The sequence below is a fragment of the Pinus tabuliformis genome, chromosome 6 (genome assembly GCF_031772625.1).
Source record: "Pinus tabuliformis cultivar Carrire ecotype Pingquan chromosome 6, CPIR1, whole genome shotgun sequence".
NCBI classification, from domain to species: Eukaryota; Viridiplantae; Streptophyta; class Pinopsida; order Pinales; family Pinaceae; genus Pinus; species Pinus tabuliformis.
In genome coordinates, this window is record NC_142292.1 from 615783746 (window position 1) to 615801713 (window position 17968).

At 36.1% G+C, this 17968-nt stretch overlaps 1 protein-coding gene across 4 annotated transcripts; it reads right to left on the reverse strand.

The window, feature by feature from the left end:
* Window positions 1-9225: 9225 nt before the first annotated feature.
* On the reverse strand, window positions 9226-16336 carry LOC149260094 (uncharacterized). 4 transcript variants are annotated; one of them, XM_089419683.1, is made up of 7 exons: window positions 15759-16336; window positions 15585-15658; window positions 15252-15448; window positions 14512-14606; window positions 11870-14386; window positions 10333-10573; window positions 9226-10212 (listed from the first exon to the last, which is right to left on the reverse strand). In XM_089419683.1, exons 2-7 carry the CDS (start codon window positions 15635-15637, stop codon window positions 9521-9523), a joined length of 3795 nt encoding a protein of 1264 aa, XP_089275809.1. In that variant the 5' UTR covers window positions 15638-15658; window positions 15759-16336; the 3' UTR covers window positions 9226-9520. The 4 variants fall into 4 exon arrangements, with proteins under 4 accessions (XP_089275809.1, XP_089275817.1, XP_089275801.1 ...); XM_089419691.1 differs by lacking the exon at window positions 15759-16336 and having other exon boundaries at window positions 14512-14597; window positions 15585-15736; XM_089419675.1 differs by lacking the exon at window positions 15759-16336 and having other exon boundaries at window positions 15585-15735.
* Window positions 16337-17968: the final 1632 nt, after the last annotated feature.

Below are 17968 nucleotides of genomic sequence, written 5' to 3' on the forward strand. Positions count from 1 at the left end.
GAATAATATACCAGTAGAAGGGATGACATGGAAAGATGAGTTCTTCACAATTAATTAAGTGTTGACGGTAATATTTTTTTGAAGGGAAGGGGATGTTAAGCCCTAGATAAAAGCCCCTCTTAAGCCCTAGACATTGAATATTACATTTCTATTGTTATATTACTTTTGTTAGCGAGACCCTTTAATTATAATTGTAACACACACACACACACATAGCCATCTCATCTTGTACATTTTTTCTATTGTAAAAGAAGGTTGCTCGAAAAGGTTTATATTACATTCTTATATCTAATTCTTAAGGCATGAAGTTACTTATATTTCTATTTTTTGGATATTTTGGTGTTTATTGCATAGGTGAACCACTTTAATGTGAATGTATTCACTCCAAGTATTGACAAAGATCCATCTATTGAATACCACTTGACCTAGAGGTGACAATTTCATTGAATAAGTAATGGGATCAACCAAAATCACACTACAAAAAGAGACCATCATTATCAAAGCCATAAGGGCCAAGTTTTATGCTTATTAAAGGGATAAACATGAAAGTCTTCAATTAGTCAAATTGATATTTGAAGTTTGATTTTCATTTATAAATGACTTATCCTCTGAGGTTTTGTTCAGATCATAAACTATGTTTGGACATTATCCATGATGTGCTAGGTAAAAGGCACTGAAGCCTTATAACTAAATAAAAATGGAGTTATAACAAGAGGAAATGTGAGGGCTTTCATAATTTCATAAGAAGCTAACTAAAGAGGAAAATACTTGAAGGAATCACAAAAGGAATGAACATTTATAAATTTCAAATTATGGTTTCACATGTATAGAGGAAGAATTCGTGCTTCTAACATTGTTAAGACAGAGTGACTTTCCTTTAAGGAATTTTATCCGTAAATTTTCATGTATATTTCACTAGACAATTTGTCACAACAAATATGCTAAAATATATTTGAAAAAAATGAAATCTACACTATGATGGTTAATCTTTCCTTAGATTTCTAGATTTGTTCTTATTGCGGTATGCTTATACATGTACTAAATAAAATATGAAAAATAGAGAATAGTGACATAAAACTCACAGATTACAATGAACACAATATATGATATGGGAAACCCTTCCAAGGATGATGAGAGGGAAGGTGAGTCTATTATGCTTTCTTTTTCTCTAAATGTAAAGGGATGCAAGTATAAAGGAGTGAGACTTATGGCCTGTGGGTTGCTACAATGTAAAAACCCTCTCTATGTTCTCTCTCCCTTTCCACTCTCATCTGATCTACTCATCTATTGAATAAAATTCACTTGAATAGAAAGGAACCATTTTTTCTCCTTGTGGCCCAGTTATAACATAGCCCATTCTAAGCCTACTAGTAGTTAAGTTTGACTCCATCAACTCTTAAATAAAGTTACAATATGGACTCTTCTAGATTCTTATTCGTCATGATCACATGGATAACCCCTTTTCCATGAATAATGGGGGTTGATGTGGCATCCTCTTTAATCATGGTGGTCAAAACAAGAAAGTCAACTTCCAAGTGGCATAACTCTTGCATATAGACTCTTTCATATGGTTTGTGGGTTGCTACAATATAAAAACCCTCTCTATTTTCTCTCTCTATCCACTCTTGTCTAATCTACTCATTTATTGAACAAAATGCACTCGAATAGAAAGGAAGCATTTTTTTCTCCTAGTGGCCCCATTATAACATATCCCATTCTAAGCCTACTAGCAGTTAAGTTTGACTCCATCAACTCTTAAATAAAGTTACAATATGGACTCTTCTAGATTCTTATTCATCATGATCACATGAATAACCCCTTTTCCATCAATAATGGGGGCTAATGTGGTATCCTCTTTAATCGTGGTGGTCAAAATAAGAAGGTCAACTTCCAAGTAGCATAACTCTTGCATACGAACTCTGATTGAGGTAATTATTGCACTGTTAAAAATGTATATGTGTGTATAATAGTGATATGGGATTCCACACTTAAGTGGCAAAGTTAACCCCAAAAATATGTTATTTTTTGTAGCATTGGATGTGTTCTAGCCACGAAATTTAGTGGAGAGACTAGAATACATGAGATCTCCAAAATCCATAAATCATTTATGGAAATTCCACATAGAGATGGCTTAATTAGATTATTAACTAGTTTTTAAATATTTCCTAAGTATAAACTTAGGGAATAGTTAATTAATCATACTTAATTAAGTCAAGGTGTGAATCATCTAGAAACTCACACGGGTCGACTTCAAGATGATCTTAGCCATTGATTAAGTTTTAATCTTGGTCATTTTCTCCAACAGTGGATTATAAGAGGAAGTTGGTGGGCACTTGGAGAAGATACACCAGAACACCAAAAGTTCGATTTCCTTGGCAGATTGATTTCTAGTGTAGTAGCAATCAGTTTTCAGAGAGCCAGAGATCGAAGCAGTGAGTGAGGGGCAGGGACAGTGAATCTGGAAGAGATTTTCTAGATCTGGAGAGCCAACTACAAGAGGATCAATTTTCCTCAATGAGGTTGCACAAAATCTTCAGAGGCAGCAATTTGATTTGGCCAGAAAGAGGGTCGATTTAGATGTTGAAGGCCTGGAATATTTCTAGAAGGGATCAACGAGTCATTCTTAGAGACTGGATTGGGAATACGGTTTGATAAGTTGAAGTTCTAGGTAGAGAGTATCAATGGTTGTGTAGGCTTGACGCAGGGGTTTTGTGGAGCCCATTCGGAGCCAGTTTTGGAGCTGGATTAGTGCCAAGTGGACAAAATTTCTCTCACTAATTTTTGTGGCCATAGTAGATTGCTAGTTTTTGCATCTAGATTATACTCAAATTTTCATTGTTGCATAAAAATAAAAACCCTCACTACTGCATTGATTTCCCCACATTGGTTTTTTCCGAGGACAATTGTCCAAAAATAACGGTGACAATTTTATTATGTGTGTGCTTGTATTTTCTCATATTCCAATGTTATTATTTCTACAGTATTTTATTTGTAAAGGTTTTAGTGTGATATTTTTGATATTTTCCATTGCATATAAATTGTTAAAATAATTACCAATTAGAAAAATAAATTCCAATTGTCGTAATAGGATTTCAGTTTTGAAATTTTCACATGGTATCAGAGCGTGAGTGATTAGTCGGGAAGCTCATAAGCAAAAGAGAGAATTTTTTTCTTCAGTAAGATAAATAGGCCAAAATTCCTAGAGGCGGCACAGTTCGTTACCAGGCAGGCCAAGTAGCTTTAGGAAGTTTGATTTTTCAATGCAGAGTGGAAGAAAAATTTGACTTTCTAGATTGAGTAATTCTAGCAAGCAAAGGGAGTAGCACCAACTCATATTTTCATTGAATAGATTCCTTGGTTGGATGTAAAGGGTTTTGCGGTAGCAAAACCAGTGTCAGGTGGAAGAGAAAAGCACACACAACAGAGGAAAAATTTTGCTCAGGGAACTTCGAGTCTCAAAAGTTTGATTTTTCCAGGTAAATTAGCAGTAGTAACTAGCAGATCTACGCATTCCATGAGGGAGTGCAAGTAGTAGAGCAACAACCAAGTAGAGGGAAAGAGGGAGTTTTCGAAAGATTCAGAGATGACCATAGCGGGGCTTAGAGATCAGGATAGGTTGGATGGCTCCTCTAACTATATCATCTGGAAGGCCAGTATGTCCTTCCTATTGGATGAATATGGCATGAAGCTCTACATAGACAGTGTTGTGGTAGTTACCCAGGATGCAGATCAGCTGAAGGAATACAAAAAGGAGATGGTGCGGGTGAAGCAATCGATCTTATATGGAGTCCAGGACCATATTGTCTCACACATAGGTGGCAAGGATACTGCAAAAGTTATGTGGGATGCTCTCTCCACGCTATACTAGAATACTTCCGAGTAGCGAAATATGTTCCTAGAAGAAAATATAAGATGCATCAAGGTGCAGAAGGGGGAAGGCATATATCCCTTCCTCACTAGGATTCAAGAGGTTTGAGACCAATGTGCAATTGTGGGGGAAACACCTCAACCAACAGATCTAGTGAGATTGGCATTGAACAGTGTCTCTGAGGAGTGGCAAGTTTTTGTTCAAAGTATATTGGGCAGAGACTGTTGGACAATGTAACTAGGTTCATTCTTCATTTAATATATTTGAGTCATCTTGTAATGTACATGTGAAAAGAATAAAGAAAAGAATTTTTAGTGACTTTTTAAAGCATGGGTTCCATGCTTGGGTCACCATGTTTTAGGTCAAAATCCCCATTGAGAACTTCTAGGATTTATTCTGAGTCAATAAAGTCAATGTACTTTTAAAGAAACCCTTCTTGGGCTTTTGAATCATGTAAAAAGGTCAAGTATTCAGTCAAATATAATTTATGTATCCTCCACATCAAGTCAACCTAAAAGAGATCAAGTCAGCCTAAGGACACTAATTCGACCTCACATGGAGCCTATAAATACAAGCACATCAAATTCATTTAGAACACACTCTCTCACAAGGAGTTCAATATCTCTTTTAGTTGGGAAAAGTGTGAAGTCTATTGTTGGGAATCCAAAGTAAGTGCGAGTTTGGGGAAGTATAAGAAGAAGGAAAAAATTTAAATTTTGGTGCCTCTCTCTCTCTATTTCATCGTCTATATTGGGAGATCGAAGTCTTCCAAGTTTCACTGTTGTCGGAAACTACCAGTTGCCAGAAGCTGCTGCCTAATCGAATTTGCTGGAAAGGGGTCAAAATTATGGGACGCTAACTTGGTGTGGAGGAAAGGTTTGGTATTTGTTTAGGGTGAAGAGTCTCAAAGAATATTATTTAAAGGAAGAGTTTCTTGACTGGGTTTTCCCCTTGAGGGGCGTTTTCCCCTAGCATAGTGCCTAGATATGGTGTATATTGTTTTATGTGTTGTTGCTTTGGTAGTTGCTTGATGAACTAAAAGAAAGAAGATATAAGGAATCGTAATAATAAGAAACATCACAAGTAATTATTAATAATAGGAAAATATTTTTGCCTTTCTGATTTTCTAACAAAGACAAGCTACCAGATTGGGACAGGATGTGGGTCAATTTGCAATAGGAGGAGTTGAGGTGAGCTTTGTTAAAGCTCCATCAGTGTTAGTAGTAACAACGGATCGAAGGTGGTGAAGGAGGAGAAAAATATCACCCTCATATCAAAGGGTCCCAGTTAGTGGCAGGGGGAACAAAGAAGGAAGAAGAAGGACCTGTCAAACGTCAAGTGCTCCAAATGTCGTGAGCTTGGTCACTATAGAACGTACTGTCCTCTCAGCAAGAAGGAAAATTTGGAGAAGCAGGATTTAGCAAGCAGCGTCAGATGAGATCAACAATTTGTCCTTCAAGTTGGAGGAAGACTTTGTGATGTTGGCAGCTATACCTCTAAGAGTGCGATGGGGTGACTTGGAGTTGTAGCCCCAAAGAGCTACATATTTGGTCAGGATCCACTGAGAAGTCCACCGCATGGATCATTACCTTGCTACAGGGGCCCACAATATTCAGTGGCAGGATGGATCAATGGCAGTTGAAGCAGTCAATACCAAAGTGACAGTTGTAGACTAGTAGCAATCATATATTGAGGATCACAGTGCAGTGTTGATAGCAGAACAGGTGGCTCAGTGCAGAGTTGGCAGCAACGCAGATTATTCAGCAACAATGCATATGCAAGTAGCATTTGGGACTCGGGAGATAGATGCATCATACTGAACACAATTGATTCAGTATTTTGGATGCTTCTCAGTTGTAGTAGTTGTAGTTGTAGAAACAACAGATGAGAGGGAGTTGTAATGCAGATGCAGAGTTGGCAGTAGTATGGCAGTGTTAGCAGCAGCACTAATGCAACATCATATTTGCATAGTAGTTAATGGGAAGCAGCAGCCAGACATCAGCAGCATGACAGAGGTGATACAGAGACAGGGTGTTGTGGCAGGATGTGAAATACTAGAGAGAGAACGCATTCCTTGCTAAGAGAGAGTGTTAGTTTTTGTAGCATCGTCTGTGTTCTAGCCACGAAATTTTGTGGAGAGGATAGAATACATGAGATCTCGAAAACCTAGAAATCGTTTCTGGAAATTCCACCTAGAGTTGGCTTAATTAGATTATTAACCAGTTTTTAAATATTTCCTAAGTCTAAACTTAGGGAATATGGTTAATTAATCAGAATTGATAAAGTCAAGGTGTGAATCATCTAGAAACTCACACAGGTTGACTCCAAGATGATCATATCCATTTATTAAGTTTTAATGTTGGTCGTTAGTGTTCCAACAGTGGATTATAAGAGGAATTCGATGGGCACTTGGAGAAGATACACCAAAATTTTGATTTCCTTAGTAGATCGATCTTTAGAGTAGCAGCAGTTAGTTGCCACAGAGCCAGAGATCGAAGCAGTGAGTGAGTGGCAAGGACAGTGAGTTCAGAGGAGATTTTCCAGATCTAGAAAGTCAGCTACATGAGGGTGATTTTCCTTAGTGAGGTTGTGCAGAAGCTTCAGAGGCAGTAGTTCGATTTAGCTAGATAAAGGGTCAATTTAGTTGTTGAAGGCCTGGACGATTTTCGGAAGGGGTCAATGAGTCATTCTCAGAGGCTAGATTGGGCAAATGACTTGATCAATTGTTATTCTAGGAAAAGGGTACCATTGGCTATGTAGGCTTGACACAGAGGCTAACGCAAGGTTTTCGTGGAGCCCATTCAAAGCTAGTTTTGGAGCTAGATCAGTGCCAGGTGAGACAAAATTTGTCTCACTAATTTTTGTGACTAGTTTCTCTTGTAATGGATTTCCAGATTATGCATCCAAATTGTACTCATATTTTCACTACTACATAATAATAAAAACCCTTACTGTTGCATCGCTTTTCCCACATTGGTTTTTTCCGGGGACAATTGTCCAAAAAATTCGGTGTCAATTTTATTTTTTGTGTGTACTAGTATTTTCTCAGATTCAAGTGCTATAATTTCTGCAGTATTTTATTTGTGAAGGTTGCAATGTGATTTATTTGATATTTGTCGTAGTAGATAAATTGTTAAAATAATTAACAATTGGAAAAATAAATTTTGATTGTTGCAATATGATTTCACTTTTGAAATTTTCACACAATCCTCACTTGATGTCTCAAATTGCTTCAAATTGCTTCAATATGGTTTTAGACCCCAGTTTGTCAAATTACGACCTGCCGGTAAAAATGGTCCTATGAGTTGATTCGTCCAATTTTTCAACCCTAAAAATATCAAAAACGATGAAAAATAATATAATGATCCAATATGGATCAAAAGTAAACAATGTTACCTTTTACAGATCATCCTATAAGAAAATCACTGATTTAAGGAAGAAATAAAGTTGGTCCAACATGAAGAAATATAGAAAGCACACTATACCAAATGCTTGAGTGTAAAAAGGAAAATTTAAAACATCCATATCATGTTTATTTGTTACATCCATTTACCATTTCATAATAAAAATGGGATGAAATCACCATAGATTTTGTTACATACCAATATAGTAATGAATTATTTCATTATGTTGGTCATGGATTTGCTATTAGTTTTGCTTTGACTAAAAATATTTAAAATCTATCCAAAGTTTAACATTATGAAATTAAATTTATATTTTTAAATAAAATTTATTTCTATTTATCTTAAAAATGATTGGTTGAAATGTCTCCCCTCTTATTGTGTAATGATGACAAGAATTGTCTTTTGTGTACTCTATTATTAATTACTATGTACTATATCACTAATTACTATGTACAATAAATATAAATAATTTGAAAAATAACATTATATATTAATTACCATGTACCATCACACAAATGATTTATAATTAAATTCAAAAATTCCATTTTCTCATTGGTGGAAAGTATTGAATAGACCATTTTTATGGGTTTTATTTTTTAATTTACAAAAAGTTAACTTAAAAAATATAAATTTGAAAAAATATGTAAAAATAACATGTGTAAAATTTGTGCAACTCTCATTATATTAGTGTATACTCTAATGACATGACATGTGTACTATAATATGAGTATTATATAAAAAAATGTCATCATTCAATATTAAATAAATAATTATTAACTTGTTATCATTCTCTTCAATATCAATTACATATGTAACCTTTATCTACCAAAAAAATGTTTAATTATATTAAAAAATTAATTAAAAAAAAAATAAACAAATATTTGTATGAATCATTTTACAATTTTATTATTGCTTAAAATACATACAACACATCATGACATTAAAATATTTTATTACACTAACCAACAATGAACACTAACTATACAAACTTATTAATTAAATAAAATAAAAATATTAATTAAATAAAATAAAAATACAACTACTAAACATGAAATTAAAAAAACTCAGTGTCCTTTCTCAATGTCTTTATTAAAAAGATTGCAGAAGCGTTAGTACTTCTTTTAAGAAAGACCAAAAATATATTCCATTTTGATTGTTGTAATATATGATAGGGACCATTAAAATATTAATATTACTTCGTACACTTAAATGATACCAAACATAAATGACATAATGTTTAGATAACGAATAAAATTCACATCCATCGAAATGTAATACAAAATATATATAATATAATGTTTACATAACAACTAATGTCCATATTCATCGTAATAAAATAATTACACATATATGTTTTAAGTTTATTTTTTCCTTAAATAATCATATTAAAAACAAAGGGAAGTATAACATCATTTGTATTTCATTTTCCTTACACTCCTTACCACATCTTTCTTGTTCCATATGTTATTTTACATTATGTCAGCATCTTTTTTGTTCCCTATGTTATATATGTTACTTTCTTTCAATAGAAATTGACCTAAGAGAATTTTGGAAAAATAATATCTGGGTGGAATAGAAATTAAACTCCACTAAATGGCGGTGAGAAATATTTTGTTTTATGTATCTCGAAAAATATTTATTTGAGTATATTAAATTGTTATTAAGTTGAGAAGCTTATTCTATAGTGTAATATGATGTGTAATCAGGTTCATTCTACCTGTCCAATGTGTAACTTTGTTCAGTGATCAAAGTTGAAATTTTGCTCATATCAATCCAAATAAAAACAAAAATTAAATAACTACACAAAATATTTAAATAATATCCATTTATAAAAATTGCACGTGAAAAATTAGATTCCTATTTAAAATAAATCTATACTAATATGTAATGATTACAATATACTGGTATATAGTAACTACACTAGTGAGTGAAAACACCAATCAAAACCTTGGATATCATCATTTTTTTATATATCATAAACTTCATGAAAATCTATTACATAAAAAATACATATGATTTTTTGCTTTACATATTAAATGAAAAAGGAAGTGGCATGAAACTTCAGGTGTGTTTTGTATGGATGGTTGTATTATACAGGAGTGGGTTTTGGATCAATTCCATCTCCCATGAAAAAGAGTTGCAGAGAGCTGCATGCTGATATAAACTCCCCTTTGAACATTTTAAAGATTTGAAATTACTTTAAAAATAACATGTTAACTAACCTAGACAAATCTTTACTAGTTTACTGCTAAGCCACAGGGAAATCCAAAATAATATCTTCCAGTAATTGGTCAAAGAGCAGCTTCTCTATGTCCCTGCCAATCTCCTGGGCCTCTCCTTCACCAAACATGCCATCATCCCATGAGGAAGTCCATATACTGTTCACCCCAATTCTTGTCATGTTGAGATCCCTCAACAACATGGTGAAAAGGGAGTCATTGGCAACATCATCATCAAAAGGCACAGCATGATAATCCACCAACTCTCCAATATCATCACACAGCTCCTCCACCAGATCTGGAATTCTTCTTTTCCTCTTTAATCCCTGTGCAAATGACGCCCTTCTCAGTTTTAAAATTGACGGCCTCTGCTTCATTTGCAAACGCGTCCTCGTCTTTCGTTTCAACAATTCCTTGACGCAGTCCATCACGAGGCGGCGTTCGAGGGCGTCACCGGGGAGCCGCTGTTTACCCGAGAACGACGCCGCTTCCTGCTCTTCTATTTTATAGTAGAGTTGTGGGTAGAGCTCAGTCGAGTCTGCCCCTTCCGCGTTCATCAATGTGGGATTACTCGTCAAGATTTCCCAAACATAATCCCTGTAATCCATCTCACAAGCGTCAAACTCAGCAGACTTGGCTGCACTTTGGTTGCTGCAACTTGACGCTGTGCTTAGCCTCGCTTGCCCCTCTTCACGGATTTGATCTGTTGTCTTGTCTGAATCTGCAGCACCCAAAAACACAATTTAGGAATATAATAGAGGGAACCCACTTAGGACATGACAAATGGTCTGCTCGTGTATTGTATTACAGTGTCCAATAACAGGTTTGGAGAAAGAATAACCTTTATCATCAGTTGGTTGACTGGAGGATTCATATTCCTCTTTTTCCCCATTATCAGCTCCCAGTTCGTCTACATCATCTTCTTCTAAATGATGTGCTTCTGCTTCTGGTGGCAGTTCCAGAACAGAGACTGGATTGATTGACAAAGCTGCAGAACTATGCTGGAGAGCAACTGGTAATTGATCACTGTCAGAGCTTTTCTCATTTTGGGCATCATAAGCATGATCCAAGCGGCTTGCAACCTGCAGCATGTTAATGTGATTGTGATCAGAATTAAAGAATGATCGATAGTGGAGAAGATTTGGCAGGAGAAATGAAAGCTTACTGCAATAATCAATCATATCCAGAGTTCAGGTTTTACATCACTTAGCAAATCTATGTTAACGCTAAACACACATAATATAAAATGTACCATAATGGGATCATATAGGATTAGAGATGATACAGTGAGAATGATCTCAGTATAATAGAGATTTTAAAGAAATTAGCAGTTCATTTTATTCCATTCCTTTCCCCTCTTAAAATTCCAAAATGCAGTGTAATAATAATAATATACCTAAGGAACAAAAATCCTTCATCATTAATCAGGCCTGGTCTATTTTGGAACAGGATTTCCATAATTTCCAATTTAATGCAGTGTAATAATAAATACCCTAATGCACAAAAATCCTTCATCCTTAATCAGGCCTGGTCTACTTTGAAACAGGATTTCTAATTTCTATTTGGTTTATATTAAATAATATGAGTATTTTTAGTAGCACATATAATTAAAGGTATATATAATTAAAAATAATTAATAATATGAAAAAATATATAAGTTGTTTCGAATCAAATAATGTGGTTTATCTTCAAAACAAAAGTCTATCTAAAATATGAAAATATCTTTAATAATATAAATAATTTAACAACAAACGAAATTAAGAATTTTAAACAATTTAAATTGCTATCCGCATTTATCAGCCATTTAATATATATAATATATATAGTTGTGCTAATAGGCAGTAAATTAAAAATGTTGAGCAATCAAAAATATTTGTAGTACACTGTGCTACTTATCAATGCTTAATGATTATAACATTCTTCCCTGACGGGCCTACAGAATGTTAACCTGGACAACTTAAATCGGAAGCACCATATTTTCAAAATAGGAACCGGTAAAACTCAAGCACTTGCACAGTTCTCTGAGAATGCTTGCTGATCAAGTGGTTAAATAGCTTCCTATACAGGAAGATTTCCCCTACTAAGGCTATAGAATGTTTATGTCAAAACATAGTTTAAAAATTAATAAATGTACAGATAATTCAAAAGTTCAAAACAGTAAACAATTTGCTCAATGTGGGCTAATTAAGTGACTAGATGGTTTATACGTGGTACAACTATATTGTGCTAGATGGTATATATTTTCAGTGCTTTGAGTACTTATGAAGTTCTAATTGTTTTGTTAAATAAAATATCATTTCTTTTAGTTACTGAGAAATTAAACCAACCGTTCCATGCAATCACAAAGAAATAACGAAAAAGAAAGAATGAGAACTCACGTTGGAACTTTCAGAGGAATCCCTGTTGGGTTTAAAGCTGTTAAATGGAGATCTCTCCTTATTGCTGCCATCACCTCTGTGGATTTTTGACGTCTGTGAAGCAACACTTGGTAATTGGGATATTACCAGAGATATTTGATTAGTCTTTGTATCATCTGATGTTGTAGGTTCCTGATCACCTGATGAGATTCGATCTGTGGAGGCTGCAGGTAAGCTGGAACGAGGTCTCGAGATACTATTTCCCTTTGGCTTGGTATCAGAATTCTGATCATGGTGAGATTTCTGTCTCTCTGGCTTTAAGGGCAAGGAGGAAGCCTTCTTTTCATGGGCGACCTTGTTATGATTGGCATTAGAAATTCTCTCAGTCCTCCTTCTATTGAGCTCCTGCATGAGGACAGAAGGAGGAGGTGGAGGAGAAAGGTGTGTTTTAACTGAACGGGGTGGGGGTGGGGGTGGTGGTGGAGGAGGTGGAGGAGGTGTCTTCACCGGAGGAGGAGGTGGTGGAGAAGGAAGAGGAGGAAGCTGTGTCTTAACCAGAGGAGGAGGACGAGACGGTGGTAGTGATGGCGGTGAAGGAGGAGGAGGGGGCTGCTGTACCTTAACAGCGTGGTTATGGTGATGAATTCCATGCTCGCCTAGAACTCTAGTTTGTTGGTGCGGTCTAGGCCCCTCTGAATTTATATTACTGTTGCTATTCTTTTTCGATTGTACTCCTGGATCAGCCAATCTTTCCAATGTGGGTTTACTCGTTTTTTTCTTAGGCGTTGTGCTCTTCGCCGCATTTCCATGACCCTGTTTAATTCTGGAAGCTGCTGTGAATTTTTCATGTATTTCTGCTGTTTTCTTGGGGCTTCTGACAACCTGCTGCTGTGCTGCCACGGGACTCCTTAGATTTACTGGCTTTATTACTGGGGGTTCCTCCCTTGTAATAGCCTTGGCATTGACATTATCATTGGTATTCGCAATAGCTGACGTCCTCTTTTCAGGCATCGAAACGTACTGGCCCTGTTGCTGTTGCTGCTCCTGCAAATTAATCCTCGCAGGCTTTTGCTTCTCTGCCTTCAAAGAAATCACGCGGTCCGAACCTGAACCGTATTCATGCATGTGATCCTCGACATCTGGAACGGGATATGAATGCAAAATGCCTTTAATTTGCATTGCTTCCAGTATCTGTTTCAGGGTCTTGGACTCGGCCTGTTCAGAGCTCAGCCGCTTTAATTTCTCACTTACCTCCACTTCGAAATTGTTCTTGGCAGGGGCCTGTTGTTTTATTCGTTTTACTGCCACAGATTCCTGTGGCTTCTGTGAACCTGATCTTGATGTCGAATCCCGTGGTCTCTGTTTCTCTGGCTTCGATGATCTGTTAGCGTCCATGGATACTGAACCAGTATTGATGATGTCTGGATTAATGGGATGCACAGGATTTGATTTCCTTTTCTGGATCATCTGCAAATTGGGGCTCTTGGGTGGCTTCGCATTGGACTTAGGATTCTTTGGTTCTGAGGGCAGTTCTTCCAAACCCATGAGCCGAGCAATAACACTAGGAATTCTGCGCTTTGTATCTGCCTGTTGCAGGCCTGATTTCGAACCAGAAACACTTGAATCCGCCTGTAACATGCTTTTATTCTTTTTACTACTAGTACTCCTAATGCTGTCTTCTACATCAACCTGCTTAGCAGAATTATTATTATTATTGTTATTATTAATATTATAGAGCATTTTCTGTCTGTTGAGGCTTTCTCTGATGGCATCCCTGAGATCCACAGTACTGGACGTTTTGGCAGCAATTTCCCTTCCATCTAAAGATAGCCTGCCAGGTTCCCTTTTCCCTGCATCAAACGAACGCCTGGGCTGATCATCGTGCAATACTCTGTGCGTATATGGCAGCAATTCTTTGAGATCAACTGATTTCCTGGGCGGCTGAAGAGTCTTGAGATTCGAACCCGCGGCCTTCTGAAGCTGGGCCAGCATTCGCAGAGACTCCTCCAAATCCATGGCGCCCTTCAACAAATCTCTGCCAACGTCCCCCGCGCTGTCTAATTTCTGTTTGCTCTTCCATCCATGCAAAATCTCGCCCAGTTTTTGCGCGTCCCGGGAAATCTCTCTGAGCTGTAAATACGATCGAGCCTGGGTATTGCTCTGCAGCATATCAGAATCCGAGAAATAATGTCGCCCGACTTCACTCAGGTCCAGCGATCTTCTGTGGTGATGATGGTGGGAATTCCCGCGTTTAACCAGCTGCTTATTACTATCATTACTTTTATTATAATAACTGAAATCATTGCCTCCATGAATAACCATTATTTCGCTGCCATTCCTGCGTACAGAATTGTTGCCATGATGGTGCACTTCTCGTTGTCTTCGCTGATAATCTACGTCGCCATTAGAAGTGTAATAGATTGATGAGTCTGCAAACTGTTTGGAGCTTCTGTACCGTGACTCGCCTGCCAATTGAGCAGGCCTTGAGCTGGATTCTTCCATTACGTTGGATCTACGCCTTTCTCTGTCCCCATGAACCTGCAAATCAAAATTTAAAAAAAAATAACCCCAATTCTTGAGGCCAATTTTTTCTATTCGCCTACCTCCCCATAATTTAAACCAAAACAAAACTAGAAACTGCAGACTGAAAATAATTAACTTACGTATATTCTCTCCTCATGAATGGGATCCTCTCTGTATATATTCCCGGACCTCGAATTAATTGATCGCTTGTAATTTCTTTCTATATCTGTTATCACTGCACCCATGAGCAACTGGTTACTACAGAATAAAATTTTTAACAGAAAATGATAAGGATGTGACACCAATTCAGGTTTCTATGAAAGGTGTTTTATTTTAAAAAGTTGTTTTTCCTTCTCATCAAAATTAAAAAATTCTCTATATTTTCTTTCCTTTATTTCAATGGTGAATTGGTAATTTGTAATAGTAATTTGTTCTGAAAGACTAATATTAAATTTAGCTAGATCATTAACCAGACATACTAGAAATTTAACTTAACAAAAAACTTAAATCTTACTGAACAAAAAACTTTAAAAACTTAAATCTTACTGAACAAAAACCTTAAATCTTACTGAGAACCTAATCCTTGAGCTTTATCGCAACAGATCAAAAATGTCCATTATAAAATTGCAGAACAAGAAAATGACCCACCTACCTTATCTTGAATGAATGAACTACAGAAACGTTGGAACCTTGACATCTGATTATGTTTATGTATTCCTTCTCTTTAATAAATGAATTACAGCAACATTGGAACCTTGATATCTGATTTCCTAAATGAGTGGACTAAAGTAACAGTGGAACATTGATATCTGATGATGTTCAGGTTGATTCAGAAGCTTAAATGGTCAACAGCAGGAAAATATACAGTATAGATACACACCTGGAGAAGGGCCGACCTGATGAGATCCGCGCCATTTCATATGAGCATTATCCTGCTCTTCGCTAAGAGAAATTAGACGCCTCTGTAAGCGCAAATCTTCGATCAATTTCTGGTTAAGCCTCGCAGTACTAGTCATGGCGAATCCGCAAAACAAAATTTCTTCACAGCTCGAGACTGAAAATATGAAGAAAATAAACCTGCACAGCAAAAAATCAACAATATACAGAGATCTCAATGTGTAGAATTCATTGAAAAAATAAATTTACCTTGACTCCGACGGGTATCGCAAAAATTTCCACGTACGAAATTGACGAAGAGACCCTGAGTCCTTACCAGGCAAAGACTTGGAGTCGACTTACAATGCGGCATCTTCGGAGCAGCAGCATTCCTAACGCCTCGCGCCCATCCTGCAGGCCGACAAGGCCAAGAAAATGTCAAGACGAAAGAACTGGAATATGTGATAAAATATGTGTATATATCATTCACGGGGTATATACACAGACGCACGTGAAATTGTTAATGGAGTCACGCGTAAGTCATGGAGCAAGCGGCGGTAGCACGTAATGAAAGACGAGGCTTTGACCACAAACTAAGTCTGCATTTCAGCGGAGCTGTCGGATAGATAATTTAAGACCGACACTGTAAACCCTAATCTTGTTTTTATTTCAAGAATCCACGGATTTGAAGCCCTTCGGCTGGGCGGCCATTGTCTGATATCAAGTCTAACCTAATATTCGATGACGCTTGCTTTAGTTTGCTTTGCCAGCAAAATACTTTCACTGCAAAACATGTTGGTAGGTTGCTTTCTTCACCAAACTTGACTCAGAGCGGATCAATCTCTCTTTCAGACTGATCCTGGTGAGAATTGAACCCGGGCTAATTCTGATTAAATTTCCTTGACAGCCAACCGAACCTGAACCTGAACATGGCCCACTCGGCCACTATTCAAATATATATGTGGAAGCTCATCATTACATTATAAATGTGATGAGATCCATGATCAAATATGAGAGGGGGAGCATTGACTTCCACTGTAATACACGCAACAGAGAACAAACTCCTAAGAAAAGAGTGGCCTGCTCGTCACGAGCAGTCTGGATTACAAAATCATATTTTTAAGGCAATGTTGAGGTTATCAATCATTTTCAAATGTATTGACGACCTCCTACGGCACAACATGGTTACTGCTATGTAAATATTTTAATCGATCACACCCATCAGATGTTAAATTTGGTAAGGACAATACATCTGTGTGTTTTACTTTGCTTGAAGTAAAACAATTCATTGGATGGTATCTCAAGGAGTCATTATGTCAACCACCATGTAGGTTTGTGTTGTCATGTTAAAAGGTTATCTTAAAAGTATGTTATTAATTATTTGCTTTTAGATGAGGTCATTGGAAGACTCATTTGCAAATGGTTGACTTTGTTATTAGTTTTTAATGACTCAAATCTACTTGTCTAATTTATTAACCTAGTCATTTTATCACACCTCGTTTATAAAACATATCACTATATTTGAGATGTGTAATGTGTATTTAAGGTTATGTTGTAAATTCATACTTAAGTTAAATTTGCTAAAGTTAATTAATGCAGATTAGGTTGGACACTTGTAAAGTTAATTGTTGACTTTGCTATTAGCCCTGGATGACCAAGTTCAATAATTAGGTCATTTTTTCATTTTTTCTCACTTTATTGGTAAAACATCTCACTACACCTACTTAAGATGTGAGATTTCTCTATTCAAGGTTATGTTGTCAATTCATAGCTAAGTTAAATTGGTCAAAGCTAGTCATTGCATTGGTTAGGTCAATCATATTTAGCCTTTAATATCATTTTACTACCACACCTCCTCCCAATTACAAGTGCAAGTTTTGTATATTCTATTATTTAACTAGAGTCAAGTTCAAAGTTAGTCATTTTGTATATTCCACTATGATGTGATGTGAGAGGCATAAGGTTGTGTTGCCAATTCATAACTAGGTTAAATTGGTCAAAATTAGTCATTGCATGGGCTAAGTTAGTGTCCTTTGGCCTTAAGGTCATTTTACTTACCACACCCCTACCCACTTAAAAGTGTAATTTATATATGTCTTCAATTTATTTAGCTTAAGCCAAGTTCAAAGTAAGTCATTTTGTACTAAGCCATTTTGTATATTCCCATGTGATGTGAGAGGCATATCAAACTAGCTAGCTTAGAGCTTAGGATCATATGCACATTAAATTACTCAATTTAAACTTTGGGATTAAAGGCACATTAAGTAGTTAGCTTATACACAAAAGCAAAATATTTGTTGAACGTGTCTTCCATGAGATTCAATCCTTAACTCCTCACTGCAAATCACTTATTTCCACCACCACACTTATGTGTATGTTTTTAAAAGCATTTTGCACCAATGTCAAGTTTTTTGAAAACAAATAAAAACATGTATTTAAAAATACATACGAGGTTAAATTTGATAAAGACAAGACATCCATATGATGTTAAATATTTATCTAAATATGCATATGATGTTAAATTTGATATCACAAGAAGTCATGTGTTTTACCTCACTTGAAGTAAAGCATTCATAGGATTGTATCTTAAAGGGGCCACTTGGTATATGGAAAACACCATATATGTTTAGATTAAGCATGTTAAGTTCATTATTTAAGTCATTTGACCTACTACTCATATTTATGACAACCTACCATTCCTTAATATGTGGGATGTGAAAT

Excerpts from the sequence above, each read along its gene's own strand:
- LOC149260094 (XM_089419683.1), bottom strand. The coding sequence starts at position 15,637 with ATGCTGCTGCTCCGAAGATGCCGCATTGTAAGTCGACTCCAAGTCTTT. Across the intron at positions 10,574-11,869 it reads ATTCCTCTGAAAGTTCCAAC|GTTGCAAGCCGCTTGGATCA; the intron begins GTGAGTTCTCAT and ends AACATGCTGCAG. Across the intron at positions 10,213-10,332 it reads TCAACCAACTGATGATAAAG|ATTCAGACAAGACAACAGAT; the intron begins GTTATTCTTTCT and ends TGGGTGCTGCAG.